The sequence below is a fragment of the Solanum dulcamara genome, chromosome 1 (assembly GCF_947179165.1).
Source record: "Solanum dulcamara chromosome 1, daSolDulc1.2, whole genome shotgun sequence".
NCBI lineage: Eukaryota > Viridiplantae > Streptophyta > Magnoliopsida > Solanales > Solanaceae > Solanum > Solanum dulcamara.
In genome coordinates this window covers 80,235,226-80,255,481 of record NC_077237.1, presented here as the reverse complement: position 1 = coordinate 80,255,481, position 20,256 = coordinate 80,235,226, and the positions used below count along the sequence as shown (strand labels likewise).

Here is a 20,256-nt window from a genome sequence, read left to right as displayed (position 1 = left end):
TAGAAACAGAATCACGCTGTTTGTCCTTAAGAAATCTTATCTCATCACTGCTAAGGTTTCCAATTAATTCCTCCAAAAAAACCAAATAAACTATTTTATAATTGTGGGAACTCAAAATGCAGCATTTCAACAAAAGTAACTCAACAATAGAGCAAATCATACTTGACACTTACTTTTATTTCGAAGGTAATGCAAGAGAATAGGGAAGAAGAATATTTTCAGTATTTCAATATCTAAAATCTGAGGCAAGACTTGAATTTATAAGCAATGAAAAAGTGAGACATCACCAGGTGATTTGTATTTTTTTTGGTAATTTCATAAGATGAATGTTTTGAATGGACTGAAGATAATAATGTTGTCTCACATTCATCTAATCCACCAATTCAATGTCTAGGTTCATGTTTACCTTCAAAAGAATTTAAGTATTTGTACTTATATAAATTAGATGGTAGGGGTCTAGTCGAACTCTTACACCATAGACTCGTAACCTTGTGATGATTGCTTAACTAAAACAAATGTCAAGTGTACAATAAGGTTGGCCATTCTACAATATTGTCGATGAATATGGGGTATAACTCAACCCTAGAGATTAGTTTATGAGGTGATCAAAATTATTTAAGATTATATAAAGAGATAATATCTCATTTCCTCATCAATATGGGATACTTAACAGTCCTCCATGCCAGTCTAAAATTGGACATGTGAGAGTGGATAACATAACATAGAGATCCAACATTGAATAAACCAAGAATATAAATATATTTGACTCTGATACTATTATAAAAAGAGGGCATTAACTCTAGTTCAATCTCAAAAGCTAACTCAAGAGGTGAGTATTGTCCAAAATCTCTTCATTATTACTTCATCTCATGATCATCAACACAATTGTTTTGAGTTATCTTGGGGTTAAGATTATCCTTAATTGTATCATTAGGATGTTTAACATTGCTAATGAAGAATGTTTCTTGTTTGTAAAAAATTTCACGAACCTCTTGATTATCACTTCTTAAAAGTGTTTGACCGTGCTTGTTATCTGTATTATCATATAAATCAACTGAACTCTCTTTTCTTAAAAATAAATTTGTGGTTCGAGACCATTTTAACAAACCAATAATCCAAAAAATAACAAGTCTGATCGGACGCTCAAAACAAAACAAAAGAAAAAAATAGCAAAGAAAAACAAAATGACCTTTTCCAAAAAAGATCCGACCCAAATAATCCTATATCTATACGTAAGTTGTTGTGTGTGATAAGCTTGTCCATCGACTTCTCCAAGGTGCTATGCATGAAGTTATCGCTGAAATCACCACCTCTTCTTCCTATTCCTTTGGGTTATTTCTCTCTTGAGCCCCATGGATCTTCCTCGCTTAAGCTCTATATCAAGCCTTCATTATTTCAAGGCACGTGATTGTTGTTGTTCTTCTCTTGATAGCTCTCTTTGGTTTGTCGATTTTCGAGAATATTATTCTCTTCTTCTTTTGTGCTTCTAAGCAGTTGGGGTACGTTCATTGCTCCATGGATCTGTGTAAGGTTGCCGTCAGGAGTTAGCAACTCTCCCCTTACAAGTCCCCTTCCCTTCTTTCTTCTTGGTCTCTACATAGGTCTTTACCTAATATTTTTATGTTGTTTTGGCGTTTGACTACCTGAGTTTGATGATGAAACTAATTCTTCACTGCTTTATTAGGATTTTCAGCTAACCTCTGTGCTTCAAGTTCTAACTGCAATCCACAACCCCTTTTTTTTGGTGAAATCGATTTTTGATAGATAACATAGCTTAGCCAAACTAATATGTACACAATTGTAATGCCCAAGTGTATGAGATATATTGTCCTGGAAATATTTTTGTTTTGTGTTCTCTTATTTGCTTTTTCTATTGATATTCATCCTTGCAGCTTTTTTATGTTGCTTAATCTTGCGTATCCTTATCCTGATAGTTGAAATTTGAGTTTTGTATGTATTTATGATTTTCCTTTCTATGGAAGATAAGGGTGTGTTTGGTATGATAAAAAATATTTTCTTAGTTTTCCATATTTGATAGAACAATTTTTTTGAAAAATATTTTTCTTAGGAAAACAACTTTCTTTTTGTCCTGAATTATCATTGCTCGCTCTATCTGTGTTACACTTAATTTTTCCAATTTCTAACATCTTCCAATTTAATATACAATAGTGTAACTTGGGCCTGTAGCAACTCAAAAATCGTATTACATTAGGCCACTCACTTGGTACCCCTATAATTACATTAATCAGTTGTTGGATAGTTAACTGTATTTGGTAAATCATCCTTTTGAGAGTTGTGTCTCCTCTCTTCTTAAATTTCTCATTTCCCAGAGTTCCCACATTATGATTGCAAGCATTGCTTTGTAGACAGACTACATTATGAGGATTACAGATATGGAGTTGTTGTAAATACAACCCATTTATGTTTATACCTACACATGAGGCAAACTGCTTTCATAATTTAGTAGCTTATATATATGGGAGGTGTAGAAAAAGATAGGATAGTGTCTCCTGATTGTGTGTTTCACAACATCAACGTCTAGAAATAATATTAATTTTCTTTCTTATGCTATTGTTCTCTTCCAAGGCCTCCAAAACAAGAATTTTTTTTATTTGGTTTATTCAAGTCCCTGGTAATTCAAAGTTTAATTTTATCCATTAGGTGGAGGATTAATTCCACCCCTCCCTTTTCCTGGACTTGTTCCTCTTTTGCTATTTTTGAACTTGTGGTGGCCACATTTGGTATTAATTTTGGCCCTTTGTTAGTGCTATGTTATTCACTCGGGAAAAAATATTACCTTTTGGAATGGTGAGTTGTTGTTGTTGTAGATTGATATTGGATTTTTCCACTGCCTTGTTCTCTTTTCTCTTCTCTTTAGCTTGTAGAGTAACTTTGTCTTTTCCTGATTTGGCTTTCCCATTTATTTAGCATGGTTCTCCTTTAGCCTATTTGATATCTAAACCCCAACCAACTTTCTACGCTCTTTTGTATCATGCTTAAATACCTTGCAATATTACATAGTACAGACTATCACTCATAATAAATCTTTTGCTCTATGATTCTCCCCACCTTATTTTCGAACAGTATAAATATTGGATAACTTTGGTTCAAAGGTACCTACCTCCACATGTACCCTGACACACATTAGTCTTTCCTTTATAGTGTTTGTACTATCAACCTTCATTTTGGTTTCCCCACTAGACTTGTAATTTAATTAGAGTTGTCTGACCCCAATACTTGAGACTACCAAACAATGAATCAATATGGGAACCTTTTCTTTCATTATTTTGCTCATCTCCACATCTGATTACCATGGCTTTATTATCACCAGTTTCCTATCAAAAGTTTATGCTCCCACTTCAATTGGCTTATCTTTGCTCTCTATGCCATTGAATCGCAAAGGAAGACTCTTTTATTAACTTGCGTAATCTTATTAATACCCAACGGACCCCAAATTCTTTTGAAATATCTTTCGATGACTGTTAGAGGAGGGTTATATTTCAACACTCAACAAAACACAACCGAGTGCTAGTATGCTACTTTTGTTGGAAAAATGATAATCTCACTCATGATAATATTCACGCTAAATAGAAATAACAAAAGAGTAACAACGACACCAAATATTATAAAAGGCAAGACTTGTGCCTAAAGTAGAAAAATTCTCGATTGACTGGATTTCTTCCTCCATGGCTTGTCTCCACCTTTTGTCTGTAATAGCTTCATCAAAATTCATTGATTCACTATCATCAAAGAGACAACACAAAAAATCAAAATTAATAACTTCTTCTGTGCTATCATAGAGTTCTTGGATGCTCCGCATTCTATGCGGCCTTTCACTTGAACTCTCTTGAGTAGATGGAGATGCAATATTTGCTGGTGAAGCAGGTGGGGTAACATCCTGTGTAGGTGTCATGGTCTCCTGTTCTTCTTCATCTCCAAAGTATGGAAGAAAATCATATGTTCTTTCTTCCTGAGTCTCCCAATTCCATGACGCTTCTTCATCAAATTCAACATCATGACTCACCACCACCTTATTATTATTTGGGTTGTATAACTTGTAGCATTTTGAACTCACGTCATATCCAATAAACAAATACTTGACACTTTGATCGTCAAGTTTAGCTCTCCCTTGATGTGGAACATGAGCATAGGCTATGCTTCAAAAGATTTTCAAGTGCTTGACACTTGGATTTCTTCCGTTCCATGCCTCTTGAGGTGTTTGATCTCGCAGATTTTTTGTTGGAGACCTGTTGCTCAAATAAACTGCACAAGAAACAGCATCGGCCCAAAAGTCTTTTGGCATATTTTTAGTTTTCAACATACATCTAGCCATATTAAGAATTGTCCTATTCTTTCTTTTTTGCAACTCCACTTTACTGGGGCAAGTAAAGTACCGTTAGAGGGCGACGAATTCCATGAGATTGACAAAAGTCATTAAATTCTTTTGAAGTGAATTCGCCTCCTCTATCAGACCTTAATGCTTTTATTTCATAGCCACTTTCTTTTTCTACAAGTGCTTTAAAAATTTTAAAAGCAATAAAAGTTTTTGATATTTGCTTCAAAAAATATACTCAAGTCTTTCTACTGAAATCATCAATAAAGAGCAAGAAGTATTTACTTTTACCAAAAAAAGGTGGATTAATTAGACCACACACATCGGTGTGTACAAGCTGGAGTGGCTTGGTTGCTCTTGACGTGGATTCTTTAGGAAAACTCCTCCATGCGTGTTTTTCAAGAAGACATGCTTCACACAACTAATTGGGATGGTTGATTGATGGAATTCCATCAACCATTTTCTTGTCGTCCATTGATCTGAGTGCTTCAAAATTCAAGTGCCCAAATCGCATGTGCCAACACCATGAGTCATCTTGCACATTAGCCTTCAAACACTTCGCATCAATGGTCTTAATATTCAAAGAAAACAACCTATTCTTTTCCATATTCACTTTAGCAATTCAGTTGTTACTTGAATCTCTAAGGCAGAGATGCATATTTTTCATATGAATATCATATCCTTTTTCAAGAAGTTGACCCAAACTCAAAATATTACTTTACAATTTTGGCACATAGTAAACCTCATTAATCAATTTATGGCCACCATCTTTACAAGATATCAAAATTGTACCTATCCCTTCAATTTGGACCTTTGAGGTATCTCTAAAAAACACATTACATTTCACCATCTTCTTTATCACCACAAATTTGTCTTTGTGTCCACACATGTGATTACTTGCTCCATTGTCAAGATACCATGAACTACAATCATTTGTATTTCTTCTTTAAGTGTCATTAACAGTGTTAACTCATCTTCGTCTTTGTTGTTGTCAACAAGGTTAGCTTTCTCTTCAACATTGCTATGACATTCCAAGAGTAATGTCCAAGTTTATGACGACAGTTATAGCACTCAATTTTAGATTTATCATACCTCATTTCATAGGTACCTTGATAAGCTCCACGTCCTCTACCTCCTGGTTGTCCACGACCACGACCTCTGAATGATTGGTGGCTTTTATCTTCATTGTTGAATTTGTTAATATAGCTTCTTTCTCTTCCATGGCCTCCACGGCCACCACAATCTCCACGGCCTTTCCATTGTCCATTTCATCTATAACTTTTTACACCTTCTAAATCTTTGAAGGATGTCTGAGTTTTAAGAAGTTGCTCTAGTGGCTCTTCTTTTCTCCTTTTCATCTTTTTTATGGGCTTGCAAAGAACCTTCCAATTGCTCTATTGTTATAGAGTCTAAATCTTTAGACTCTTTAATAGCACACACCACATAATCAAATTTAGGTGTTAAAAGAGCGAAGGATCTTTTTCTACCACACGCACATCATCTACTTTTTCCCCGTACCTTCTTAGTTGATTCACAATGGCCATCAATCTTGAACAGAAATCCAAAATGGATTCGGATTTGAAGTTTTATCTTCTTCACTTTATCAACTCCTTGGAGAGAATTTTGTAAAATCTCACAAGCTTCTTTTGAGGTGATTGCATCAGCCACCTTCTCAAACATGCCATCATCTAAACATTGGTGGATGAAAGTGAGGACCTGTTGATCTTTCTTTTTTATCTTTAACAAGACCTCCTTTTCATTTTGGGACAAAGTTTCCTCATTAGCGGGTTTTGTATACCCTTTGTCAACAATGTCCCAAACATCTTGAGCCAAGAATGACTTTCATTCGTAGACACCATTTTTTATAATTTTCTTTTGTAAGACGGGGTATTGAAAAGACAGTGGACTATTATTTTTCATGTCTCTGATACCACGATGTTGAAAAAATGATAATCTCAATCATGATAATATTCACGCTAAATAGCAATAATAAAAGAGTAATGACGACACAAAATATTATAAAGAGGTAAATATGATACAATAATAGTGATGACAACTTGGTAGTATCAAAATATGACTACTCTTTTATAAAAACAACACTCTTTTATTTCACACAACTCACTAAAATATTGCTTCCATAATATTTTCTCACAAACTAAGAAATAGTTTGTGGATTACTCTCTATTCTCTCTATTGCTTTCTCTATTTTGGTATATTTTCAAATATTCAATTGTATAAAGTTTTTGAACCTCTTGATTGACATAAATGTGGCAATCAATTTCTACAAAGTTAGATTGTCAACTTTCATCAATATTTAACTAACAATTTGAACAACTGTGAAAGCCAATTTCTACAAAATTTGACTACCAACTTTCACCAAAATTTAACTATTAATTTCAACAAATATGGCTATCAATCCCACCAACATTTGATTTCCACAACTTTCTCTTTGACAACATCCATAATAATCTTCAATTAGTGTCACTAACCTCCTTTGCATTCAAATTTCTACCCACACTAGTTGGTGATTTACCCACCTTATTGCTCCACGATTATAATTTTAAATTCTATGGTTTGATATGTACTTGTCTGCTTTAATCTTCTCTTTCGTTTCAACTTGGTCTGCATAGGAATTCATCCCTAAGCATTTTTCCCTGTTATTTGCCATCAAGGTTATTATTTGTTTCATTAATGTCGATGTCATTATTTGTTTCAGATTTAAGGGTAATACTCCTTGAAGAACATTAGTGCTCTTCATCTTTTTTGCATCTTTGGACTGCGAAACTTCTTTTTGTCTAATTTTGGTACTTATGTGTGTTTGCATGTTCTCCCTCAACCCTTTGTCTTCCTCGCCAGCCATCCTTAGCTAGCTGAGAGAAAGCTCTGATTCTAGAGAGAAAAAGTATTTCTAACTTTATGAGGCGTTGTACAATGAAAGTTTTTATGTTAGAATTATGAGTTCATTTTTTATTTGTTTTTGTTATTGCAATTACTGCAAATGTAGATCCCAAATTGAGGATCGGAGAAGAGGAAATAGAAAAAGTAGAGATCAAATTGAATTCTCATCAATTCACCAAAATGGTGAAAGTAGTGAATCTCCCAGCTAGAATTCTCGACGAGTAATCTCCTTTTGGTGCAATTTAGTTCTATTAATGGAGGAATTATATAAAAAGTCAATCTATGAAGTTGCAACACTTTTAAGGAAGACATAAAGCTAAATATTACACTGTCTATTTCTATATATATATAAAAATTACCATGAGAATGTGAAAAAAGCTAAAGTTTATTTTTTTGGAACTACAAAAAATCTTAGATTTTTTAGGAAGCTTCTGGAATGATCTATTATAATATCTTAGATATTTATCGATCTAAAAGTTCTAGATTCTTCTTAATATGGTAAGAAGATAAAGTTATCTAGATATTTTCTTTTATAGATGCATGTAGAAATTTCTAGAAGCATCCCTAGACACGTATAAATAGGAGCATCATTAGGTTTTTGTAATCAATCCAAGAAAAACAACTAATTCTAGTTCTTTTCATTACAAAGTTTTTTTATTCTAAATCTTCGTTCTTTTTTCATAGTTTCATCTTTTTTTAATTAAATTTTTCAATCCTAGTTAACGATCTTGAGAAGAGGCTAGAAGCTATAAAAGAAGAAAGAGGGTTTAGGATAAGAGAAATTTATAATGAAAAGCCCAAGATTGTTAATTTGGAGAACAAGGAATTCTTGTGCACTATCCTTTTTTGTTTTTCAAAATATTAATCAGACTTTTTATAGGATGAGTAAGTATATAAAAGTTACTAATCCCTCTATCCCAATTTAGATTGCACACTTTTTTTTTATTATTATGTTCCAAAAGAATATTAGGTTTTTATAATTAGAAATAACTTATTTTTAAAATTGACCTTTTTACCACACAATTTGCCTTCAGGTATATTCATATTATTATATTCCAAAAAGAATTAAAGCCACAAGTAGCATCTTGTCACGTACTTCAAAAATTTTACTAGCTTGTTTGAAGTGTAGTTTACCACATATTTTACATAAAATAGTCTAGAAATTGTACAAGTTACAGCTTAATCAAGAATTTGTATAGATTATTTATGATGCACCTATATTATAAATACTTCATGTACCATCATCAATATACTTCTTGTTATATATAATGTTTTACTTGAATGATGATTTATCAAAAACAATCTCTTTAACTTTTTTCAATATAAAAATAAAATTGTGTACACACTAACCTTTCCTGATTTCATTTATGAAATTACACTAATTATGTTTTCACGGAGTCAAACAGATCAAATGCTAGGTAGAAACAAGAAAGGATCCCTTTTAGACAGTCATGAGCTGTTGTGATCATTGTACTTGGTACTTGTTGCATCAAATCCTAATGGCCAGTTATATAGGAATGCTAATATAATTAAAAAATAAAAGTTGAAAAAAGAGTAATATTATATATAGGAATTAAATTAAGAGATTAATATTGGAGTGTACCTTGAACTTGAGAACTCAAAAAGCTTTCCTGTTTGAGAAAAAATGATAAGACTAACTTCAGCATCACAAAGAACTGAGAGCTCAAATGCCTTCTTAAGAAGTCCACCTCTCCTTTTTGAGAAAGTCACTTGCTTTCTTGATATATTTTCAATCCTTTTTAATTCAGTTTTTCCCCTCACCATTTTCTTCTTCTTGAGAAATTAATAAAAACAAGCTTTGAGACTAATGAATAATCTCTTAAAAGGGTCAACACTTTTTAAATCAAGAAATCATAGCACTTCATGGAGAGTTTCCAAAAGTAGAAAGGTATCTAAATCAAGATTTGAGACAAGCAAATCATGGATATGAATAATCTCTTAAAAGGGTCAACTTTTAAATCAAGCAATTCATGAGAATGTTTCTAAAAATAGAAAGGTCTCTAACCAAGATTTGAGATAAGCAAATCATGGATTTGAATAAATCACTTTCAACTATTTTAAGACAAGATAATACATACAACCAAAAATCAAGAAATCCTAACAATTCATGAGAAGTTTTCCAAAAATAGAAAGATTCTAAATCTTGAAGTGGATATGACCCCTAACAAGAAAAAAGGTTTATGGGTTTCTCAGATCTGAAAGATAAAGAGAAAAGGAAATAGAAAAAATTGTAAGTAAATTATAGAGTGAAAACTCATTGTTATAGAAGCCCTAGCTAAGAAAATTAATGTTGACCAGAAAAAATAAAATGAGAGCATTGATTTCTCAAGAACTTTCTTCCAGTGTATTATCTTTCCTTTTTGAGTTACAACCAGTGGATATAAAAAGAAAAAAGGCATTAAATAATTAAGGAAAGAACTCCACTTATGTCTTTTTCTTCTTTTGGTAATTTTACTATAGAGGTACAAAAAACAGTTCCTAAGAAAGAGATAATAACAATAATAATACAATAAGTATATGGTTAGCAACGAGAGAGAATCATAGATTATTCGGAAAAAGACCTAAAATGTCCTTTAACTATTAAAAATGGTATAAAAATATCCCTCGTCCATCTGTTGGGCTTAAAATGCCCTTAATATTCATCTTTAGGTCCAAAAATGATTTTTTTCTTTAACGAAAAAGTGCAAGGGGGGCATTTTTGTACCATTTCCAATAGTTCGAACGCATTTTAGGCCCTTTTCCGTAATTAAAATTTTGTTAAATAAATTGTAATTCATAATTAATTTTAAATAATAAATTGTAACCAATAAATGGCCGCCACACGTTTAAAAAATTATTTAATTAAAATTCTATTAAATAAATTTTAATTTATAATTAATTTTAAATAATTAAATTGTAACCAATAAATGGCCGCCACACGTTTAAAAAATTATTTAATTAAAATTCTATTAAATAAATTTTAATTTATAATTAATTTTAAATAATTAAATTGTAACCAATAAATGGCCGCCACGTGTTTAAAAAAATTATTTAAATTATTTAATTATAATTCTGTTAAATAAATTTTGATTTATAATTAATTTTAAATAATTAAATTATTACCAATAGATAGCTGCTACGTGTTTAAAAAAATTATTTAAATTATTTAATTAAAATTATGTTAAAGAAAAGATTATTTTTGAACCTAAAGGTAGATGTCAAAGGCATTAATTTTTAAAATTTTATATAATAATCATCAACTTTTAGTTCCAAAAATGACCTTTTCTTTAACATAATTTTAATTAAATAATTTTTTGAAACATGTAGCGGTCATCTATTGGTTACAATTTAATTATTTAAAATTAATTATATATTAAAATTTCTTTAACATAATTTAAAATAAATAATTTGAATAATTTTTTAAACACGTGGCGGCCATCTATTGATTACAATTTAATTATAAATCAAAATTTATTTAATAAAATTTTAATTAAATAATTTAAATAATTTTTTAAAGCACGTAGCGGCCATTTGTTTGTTACAATTTAATTATTTAAAATTAATTTTAAATAAAAAATTATTTAACAAAATTTTAATTAAATAATTTGAATTATTTTTTTAAACACGTGGCGGCCATATATAGGTTACAATTTAATTATTTAAAATTAACTATAAATTAAAATTTATTTAACAGAATTTTAATTACAGAAAAGGGCCTAAAATACCTTCGAACTATTGAAAATGGTATAAAAATGTTCCTCATGCCCTTTTCTGTTAAAGAAAAGGTCATTTTTGGACGTAAATGTGGATGTCACCAGGATTTTAGGCCCAATAGATGGATGAGGGCATTTTTGTACCATTTTCAATAGTTCAAGGGCATTTTAGGTCCTTTTCTGTAGATTATTTCATTCTTCAAAACTCTCTTTGGGACCACCAATCGCGCTCAACAAAAAAAGATGTTTTATTCGAGGTTCCAAATTAAACCCTTAGGGCGCATTCGGTTTGAATATAAATTATGTTAGGATTAGTTATAATGAGATAAGTTGTACTGAGATTATTTCTTATTGGTTGTTTGGTTTCTTGTATTCAAAATAATATGCATTGCATAAAGTCTAAGAATGAGTTGTTTGTTTACAAAAATATATTTCACTTTATTTAGTTTTTTATATTTTCTTTTCAAACTTTAGTTGTTCATTCTTAAAAAAATAAAAGTTCCATCTTATTTAGCTTGAATATTTTATTTGTGCATTCTCATTATTGTACCGTAAATTGTAAAATATAAATAAACATAAGAATTAATCAAATAAATTCATAAATAAAAACTATATGTATATAGTGTAATTTTTTTATGAAGAATTATCCTAAAAATAAGGAGTGATGAAGGTTGTGAATGTTATTATACATGATATTAAAAATAATATAAATATATATATAAATGAAAAGGGTTTAAAGGGATACTTTTGTAATTTTAACTTTTTTATTTCGGGTTAAGTTATCCTGATATTACTATTCCACCCAAAGATAGAGATAAGTTATCCCATTACTAATTATTAATCATGAGATGAGTTATCCCATATTTTGTAACCAAACAATGAATTAGAGGGTACTCAAAATTTATTCTGAAATTAACTCTTTTATCCATCACATCAAACGCCCCTTAGGGGTTGTTTGGTAGTTGGTTAGAGCTATGCATGTATTAATAATATAAGGATGTTATGAATAAATTTATGTATTATTGTATGCATGTATTCGTTATGCAGAGATTAATTATACATATATTAGTTATTCCACCTTCAATCCTGTATAACATAATATATATATTTTCTCATACCTTATACATGCATGCATGAGATATGCAAGTTTCTAAATTGTCAAACAAACATCGTATTAATTTTTATACATGAATAATTTATTTCATATCTACCTATTACCAAACGTCATATAAGTAATACGAAAATTAATACATAGATAATTTATTTCTTATCCAGCTACCAAACGACGACTCAAGAGATCGTTCCCACCTTTTTAGAATTATTCAGGTATATTAGTTATGCAGATATTATTTATTTCATCCTTTACTCTGCATAAAATAATACATTGATTCCCTTATAACTTATACATGTATTAATTATGCGGGTTTCTAAGCTGCAAATCAAATGTTGTATAAATTTTATACATGAATAACCTATTTTCTAAATAACTATTAAATATTGTATAACTTATATAAAAGTTAATATATGAATAATTTTCTTCTTTACCAGCTATTAAACGATCCCTTATTTTTTTTGTTAACCGATATAGAGAATCTATTGACTCACTAATATAGATTCGCATCGTGTAGAATTCATTTACGAAGACGAAGTTAACACTTTTGAGTTTATGATCAGTTTGAGGTTCTAAAAAGAGAGAGTTACTAAGACAAGTATAGAGTGGGATGAATGGATTGCTTAATGTCATTTTCCGAACGAACAAAATGCCAAAAGAATGATGTGGATATAATTTTCTTGAACTTTGAACAATTTTCTTATTTTAAATTATGAAAAAAGATTCAACAATCTATTTATTTTAAAATGGAGTGAGTACCAAATATGTTTCTCCAAATTAATTTGTTGAAAATAGTATTGTAGCCCCTTAATAAGCTCATAAATTCTCAACGAAGCCTAACATTAATTATAGATTAATTTCCTGGCTCTCTCAGAGTTTCAAATACAATGTCCGTAGGAGATGATAGTTCAACAGCCAATAGTAATTCGCCACCTCATCTCGATCACATTGCCTTGACGTGGATCCTTCGGGTGTCGCTTTTCACCATTTTTTTTTGAGTTTTGACTTCCATTTTCACAACTTCCACATATCTTTGAATGAACCAAATAGCACCACGTATATTCCTACCATCTAATATTAATTGACGAGATCGTTCGATAGAGTGTATAAATTAACAATGTAAGTATTTGTGCTAATAATTTTGATATTAGTTATATTGACATTGTTTGATTTGGTGTATTAGAAATAATGAGTTAGCGTTTGATCGTAAATTTTTTTAAGAATATTTAATTGTTTCAAAAAATATTATTTTGTACTTATAAATTTTAAAAATTATTAAAATATTCATAAATTTGTATTATGGTTTTATAATAAACATGTTCAGTTAAAAAAAATCTTATAATATTATTGATGGATGTTTTTATAAAATATAAGTTTGGGGTAAGTTTTAAATTTTTAAAAATTCTCAAATATTAAAACTTGGCTCAAATACTAATTTTTTGTAGAACTTGAAAACTTGGGATGTTTGTCAAATATATTTACCAAGTACTTGCAAATTATAATAATTATAAGTAGAGCCAATGGTGGATTTGTTGTGGAAAGAACCGTTTATTTAATTTAGTAATCAAAGTATCATGATGTTCGTAGACTCCTAATTAGCATATTCATGAAAGTCCTCCTAATTGCAGGAGTTACGTTTATAACTTTTCTGTTATGTTAATGAATATTCGTTACTTTTAAGAACGTTAAAAGGAACATTTTCATGAATAAAATGAAAAAATATATATTATTTTCTTTGTATTAATTTGTTTATCTTAATTTAACATGATACAAAGTTTAATAAAGTAAATAAAATTTTTGATCTTGTGATCTTAAGTTAAAGATGTCTATAATGCACTAAAATACACTTTAATTCTATAATATTAAACATGTCATGTGAAATATTGAAATTAAGGAATTGTTAAATTAAAAAAAAGGACATTTTCTTTGAAATAATGTCACGACCCAACCCACCGGGCCGTGCGGACACCCATTCTATGACCTAAGTAGGAGAACCCTTAACCCCTTATATGAAATAAGTATTGCGGAAGTTACAGAATAACTAAATACTAAATTAGGAAGTTTTATTAAGCCAGCAATAAGTCACATCTAACAGTTTTATACAAGATTTTGTTTAAAACCCCCAAGGATGCTTGTCTAAACAGATACAAAAGCTCTATAGAATAGGACATAAGACAAATGAAAAGACACAACTTCAACCACAAGGAAGGAAAAGTAGGAGCTGTCGGGTGATCATCTTCGCCTTCACCTAGGAAACTCCACTGACCCTGCAACCAGACTATGTCAAGTGACATAAAAGGAGTAGTATCAGCACAAACAACACGTACTAGTAGGTATCATCGATCAATCTGATACCCACCGCATAATATATATATATACAGAAAAATAAGAGAGATCATAAACAATTAAGCTTTATAAACATATACATCATAAACTCCTTACTCTTACCCTTATATCTTCACCCCTCAACTAATCATGGGTTCACTACGAACTCAGGTTTACGAACTTGAGATCTGTGAGTTATGGGCCCACCATGCCCTTAGAGATCACCCTAACATTTAGCCAGCCAACAACCTTAGCCACTCACGGGCAACACAACTACCATCACCTGACCGAAGCTCCAATGAGAACAACTCCCTGCCAACAAGCCACCTCCCTTCTTAAGCCCGAAGACATAGAATATCCCATGTATCACAACCTGGCCTCATAATTTTCTGCGTTCTTACTGACGAATGAGCCTATACTGACTCTCAGTCCTCAACTATTGACACTCACTACATCGACTGGGTTCTTTCATAAAGTCTTACTCTTTAGTTTATTAACAACTACACTCACTATTTCACAATCAACAGATATCATGGGGTCCTCTCATGGGACCATCCACACACACACTTGGCCCTCTCATGGGACCCAGACTCAGTCATATATGTGTTGGAATGTGAAACCAGATCCAAAAATATGTCGGAATGTGACATCTGATTCATTAATGTGTCGGAACGTGATACCTGATCCTCATAATCACAAAATTCACATTTATAATTTAATTAAGCAACAAAACAATGCACATAAAATCACTTTGGTCTTGCATTAACTCATCAAAGTCGTTAACCCCCTAAGGTTTATCACAATTATTCTCATATTTTCTACCAATGTACATATAATTATGGCATTTGCAAATACACAATTCTCAATGCGACAATACCACCGCCAATTTTCCCAAAATCATTACACAACTTTTTTACCCAGGTCACTTCAAGTTAGACAACTAATAACATATAAATTTCTACTTGTGACCCAGAGCCTAATTATGCAACCTCTCATTAAATTCCTTTTATACTACACAATGGGTATAGATTTAACTACTCAGATAAGAGAAGCTTAGCCTACTTGGGCGCCAAGCAACTATAGAGAGATAATGCGGCTCCAATTCTTGGTTCCAGATGTCTAACGGGCAAGATAGGCCTAAATTCTGCTAGTTGGAAACCTTTCAATGTTGAGATTCCTTCCTTTTCTCTTCCCAAGTCATGAGCAGTCTTTGGAGGATTTTTGCAGTAACCCTCGCCTCTAACTTACCCTTTGGAAGAAGTGGGAAAATATGAAAATTTCGACATAAGTTCTGTCCCATGTTCTCCTACCCCGGCGGTCAGAATCCCGCTGGAGTGGAGCCGCTGTGGCGGAACTATCCTGCTTTGGCGAGATTATGGGACCTAGTTGACTTCTCTTATGACAATTTCTCCCGTATTTAATTAACGATGGTTTGAATCATTACAATAGATACCAATTTACTACTTGTTCGTCCCTGAATGATACATAGAAGAAGAGCATGAAATAATTAGGTACATTTGAAACAACGACAGGCCCGCATACTTCGAAACCAGAGCATGGAAACACTTTGGGGTACACTCAACGAGGAATTCAAAAATTGACCCGGACCACTAACATTACTGTCCGCACTATCCCGCTCTAGCGGATTCTTTCCATTAGAGCGACACCGTAGGGGCGGGATACCTACCGCCCGGGTGGGATGTCGCGGACAGTAAAGGTGAGGAGAAAAATGGTTTTCCCCCATTCTTCTACACTCACCCTCAACTTCCAAAACTCTCTTAAACTCTTTTCTCTGAACGTCAATTCTACGGTAAGAATCTAACTCAATATTTAGATTACATCACTATTTATATTCTAACAATTGCATGTTGAGAATCAATAGAGTAGGAAGGGTCATGGGGTAGTTTTTCAACCTTTTTGAAATACATTGCTTATATTGGTAGATTAACGTAGCATGGACTCTCCCCTTATGTTCACAATGTCTTCACGACGTCTTGGGCATAAGGTTAACAATGGATTTTACCCTAACCGGTCTAGAACATAGGGGTGGAAGTTGAAAGGTTTTTTGGTCAAAGCTTCGATTCGGCCATTTATTAGAGTTTTCAAACAAAAATTCTTTGTAATAAAGGGTGTTTGGGTACTTAGGAGCACTGATCTATAATTTTTTTTAACAAAACACAAGATTTGGGTGGGGAGGTGCCATGAACACACTTAAGTGTTCAACCCAGATAAACTCCGCCAGAATGGCCTTCATCTCGCTCTGGCTGGGTCCTGCCGCTCTAAAGGGATTGTTTCCAGGTAGAACCTCACCTTCAAAGGTCTTCTTCCCCCCATTTCCATACGTACCCCACCGGATTCTAGCTATATCTTCTTGAAACCTGTAGGTATAATACTATGTCTCATAACGACGACGCTAACCTCCTATTCATTCACTTTTTGGACGCCACCAATCGGGAGAGGCATCATGAATATCTGAACACCAAGTTCCTACTTGAGAGAGGTTTCTCCATGCTGAAATTGGTTGATAGGGTACCCACCTTTCATGCTCTACTAGAGGAATTCGTGTGGGGCCCTCTGATTGAAACTCCTCCATCTGCATACACAGGCTGGGTAAGAGACTTGTACACCCTAATCCCTACGATACATTGGGATGACTCTCACTCCACTATTCGTATCTAAGGAGTGGACATCCTACTAAGTCCTCACTACATAAATGTCGTACTAGAGGTTCCCACAACCTCCAATGCTTACTACGAGGCCAAGTTGAGAAAGATAGACCTGGAGTGGTTACAGGACACTTTAGTGGCCCCCAAGTACCGGAACAGGGTTTATTGGCCCAATATAGAGGTCATCACTAGCACTTACTAGTCACACAATGCCAAGAGATGGCTACACCTGGTGGCTAGGAGGATCCACCCTTTCGATAACCGCACCGACGTAACCTTTCCACGGACTCTAGTAGTGACCTGCGCCATCCAAAGGATAGGCCTAAATGTGGGGGCCAGTTCGTATCAGAATAGAAGGTATTCTATTGGGGCAATAAAAAAGCGTTCTTCCTGCCAGGTCTGATATCTTCCATGTGCAAGATGGCTGGGGTGCCTTTTCTGGATTCTGATGAGGTATTCCCTATGGATCCCCCCTTTCACCCCTTACTCATCAGGAGGGATTCTTCCCAAGGGCAAAAGAAATGAAAGACGGACGGGGCTGAGAGTAGCCAGGTAACAGTAGCAGCGGAGGACGAGGATGTTGCTTCTCCCACTCAGTCGCAGCCACCACCCGACCCTCGCTTAAAGGAAGACCTAGCTGTGGTTCGAAGGTGGATAGGGGGCCAGACATCGCCATGGAGGTTGAGATGCTCCGCCGCCAGCTGCTGCGATAGGAGAAGAGGAAGATCATAGAGAGCGATCGCCTCATAATATGGATGTAGAAGACAATCTAGACTATTTTCTCCTGCTTCGCTCCCTAAATGGAGCTTCCCACATTGGATCCCGGCGACTTCTGTGAGTTCTCCTTCCTGAACGAGGCCTAGAAAGGAGAGTACCTTCCAGAGAACTTAGACTCGGATGTCGACACTCTCCCTCGCCCCAGCTAAGATTTGTTATTATTTGGTTTGCCCCATTTGGGCATGTAACAAACAATTTATCTTTTTTCCTACTGCTTTTCCTATTTTTGTAAGTACTTGGAAGCTATTTATTTCCTTTAACATCGCAGTCCATATATATAACTATCTGTTTATGGCCTACTTTGTCTTTTTTGAGCACTATGTTGACCTCAGAGTTAGTCAATTTTTGCCTCGGAGTTCATTGCCATAGCAGGGGAAGAATAGGGGATTTTAGTTGGGGTTCTGTCTTGCTCCATCCTATTCTAGTGGGAGAATTCCCGCTAGGCCAGTATTTGCCGAGATATAATTTCAGAGTAATTTTCTCCAGGTGTATTTCTTATCCGATATCCCCCTTAAAACTCTTAGAGTTAAAACTTAGCCCACTTGACTCCTTCTAACAAGAATTTGGCGTGGTCTATCCTAGAGTCAAACCCCATACTACACGTTAGGATATTTCTTCTCCCCTTTCCCCCTCAACTATATGCACAACAACTGGTGCACACCACATCCAAAGAGGTCCATGTTTACTGGGGAGTAACAAGTCACAATTATGTCTAAGGAACTCTCCTATCATAACTGATTAGTAGGTACAATTTCACCCTACTGATCCTGACTATTCCAAATCTAGAGTTGCTCTACAACTACTCATCGTTTCCTTCCTTACCATATTCGCGATAGGTAATCTATAACAATGGAAATAACCTTCCCTCAAACAAGTGCATCACTTAATCAAGTCAAGAATTTACATCAGTAATCATACGACTGTTTATCATTAGGTTATGGCATACCACCCAGTCCTGAGTTTTCCCCTTTTTCTGACCATAAATTATAGAAGTCCACGCAATTATGTCCCACATAATTTCAAGTAATTGATATTCATACTTCACAGTCTGTTAACAATTTTGGCAATACTATGCATATGTTCTCATTATATCACTTAGGCAGGTACATTATGCATTTAATCACCTCATATGATTAAGGTAAGCACAATAACCTTAAATTCAAGTTATTGTACACATTTTAAATCATGTAGACAACACTACACACATAGTTACAAATTCTGAACCATATTACACAAGCAGGTCAATTCCTTAACATAATTTGCTTCGTGGATGATCATCAGTTGATCATCTATGCATTTACTCGGCCTGTAAGGCCAGATACCAATTAAGACCTTTTTGGTACCAACTTCTCTTGCTTGTGTTCTTTCAGTCATGACCACGATATTGAGTTTACCTCATTGAGATACCAATTGAAATTTGCAGATACCAATTAGACAAAACCCATATTACAAGCAAAAACAACATGAAGGGAGTGAAGAATTGGAACTATTTCCTAGAATGTTTCATAGCTTCTCAAAGATTAGATGTAAACGTCAACACACCAATCCTCAAGAGTCTATTCCATACTTGCTCTTATACTGGGAGATCGGTAAACTGGGCTCTGATACCAACTTATCATGATCCAACCCATCGGTCTGTGCGGGCACCCACTCTATGACCTAAGTAGGAGAACCTTTAACCTCTTATATGAAATAAGCATTGAGGAAGTTACAGAAAAACTAAATAATAAATTAAGAAGTTTTATTAAGCCAGCAATAAGTCACATCTAATAACTTTATACAAGACTTTGTTTAATCCCCCCCCCCCAAGGATGCAAGTCTAAATAGGTACAAGAGCTCTACAAAATAGGGCATAAGACAAATGAAAAGACATAGCTCTAAGGAAAAGTAGGAGCTACCGGGAGATCATCTTCGCCTTCACCTAAGGAACTCCACTGACCCTACAACCAGACTATGCTAAGTGGCATAGCAAGAGTAGCATCTCTATAAACAACACATACTAATAGGCATCATCGATCAATCTGATACCCACTGCATAATATATATATAGGAAAAATCAGAGAGATCATAAACAGTTAAGCTTTATAAACCTATACATCATAAACTCTTTACTCTCACCCTTATAGACTTCACCCCTCTACTAACCACGGGTTCACTACCAACTCTGGTTTACGAACTTGAGACCTGTAAGTTATATGCCCACCATGCCCTCAGAGATCATCCTTAACATTTAGCCAGCCAACAACCTTAGCCACTCACGGGGCAATGCAACTACCACTATCACCTGACCGAAGCTCTAATGAGAACAACTCCCTGCCAACATGCCACCTCCCCTCTTAAGCCCGAAGACATAGAATATCCCATGTATCACAACCTGACCTCATAAGTTTCCGCATTCTGACTCACGAATGAGTCTATACTAACTCTCCGTCG

At 33.7% G+C, this 20,256-nt stretch overlaps 1 protein-coding gene across 4 annotated transcripts in view; it reads right to left on the bottom strand.

The window, feature by feature from the left end:
- The window catches only part of LOC129879847 (MADS-box protein SOC1-like), a 41,621-nt gene extending 31,980 nt beyond the window's left edge, over nucleotides 1-9,641 (bottom strand). For 2 of the 4 annotated variants that reach the window (XM_055953573.1, XM_055953582.1), the window contains exon 1: nucleotides 8,835-9,641. In XM_055953573.1, coding sequence (XP_055809548.1) covers nucleotides 8,835-9,016 — 182 coding nt within the window. In that variant the 5' untranslated portion in view covers nucleotides 9,017-9,641. The remainder of the gene's footprint in view (nucleotides 1-8,834) is intronic. The other 2 variants (XM_055953589.1, XM_055953569.1) reach the window with 2 other exon arrangements.
- Nucleotides 9,642-20,256: the final 10,615 nt, after the last annotated feature.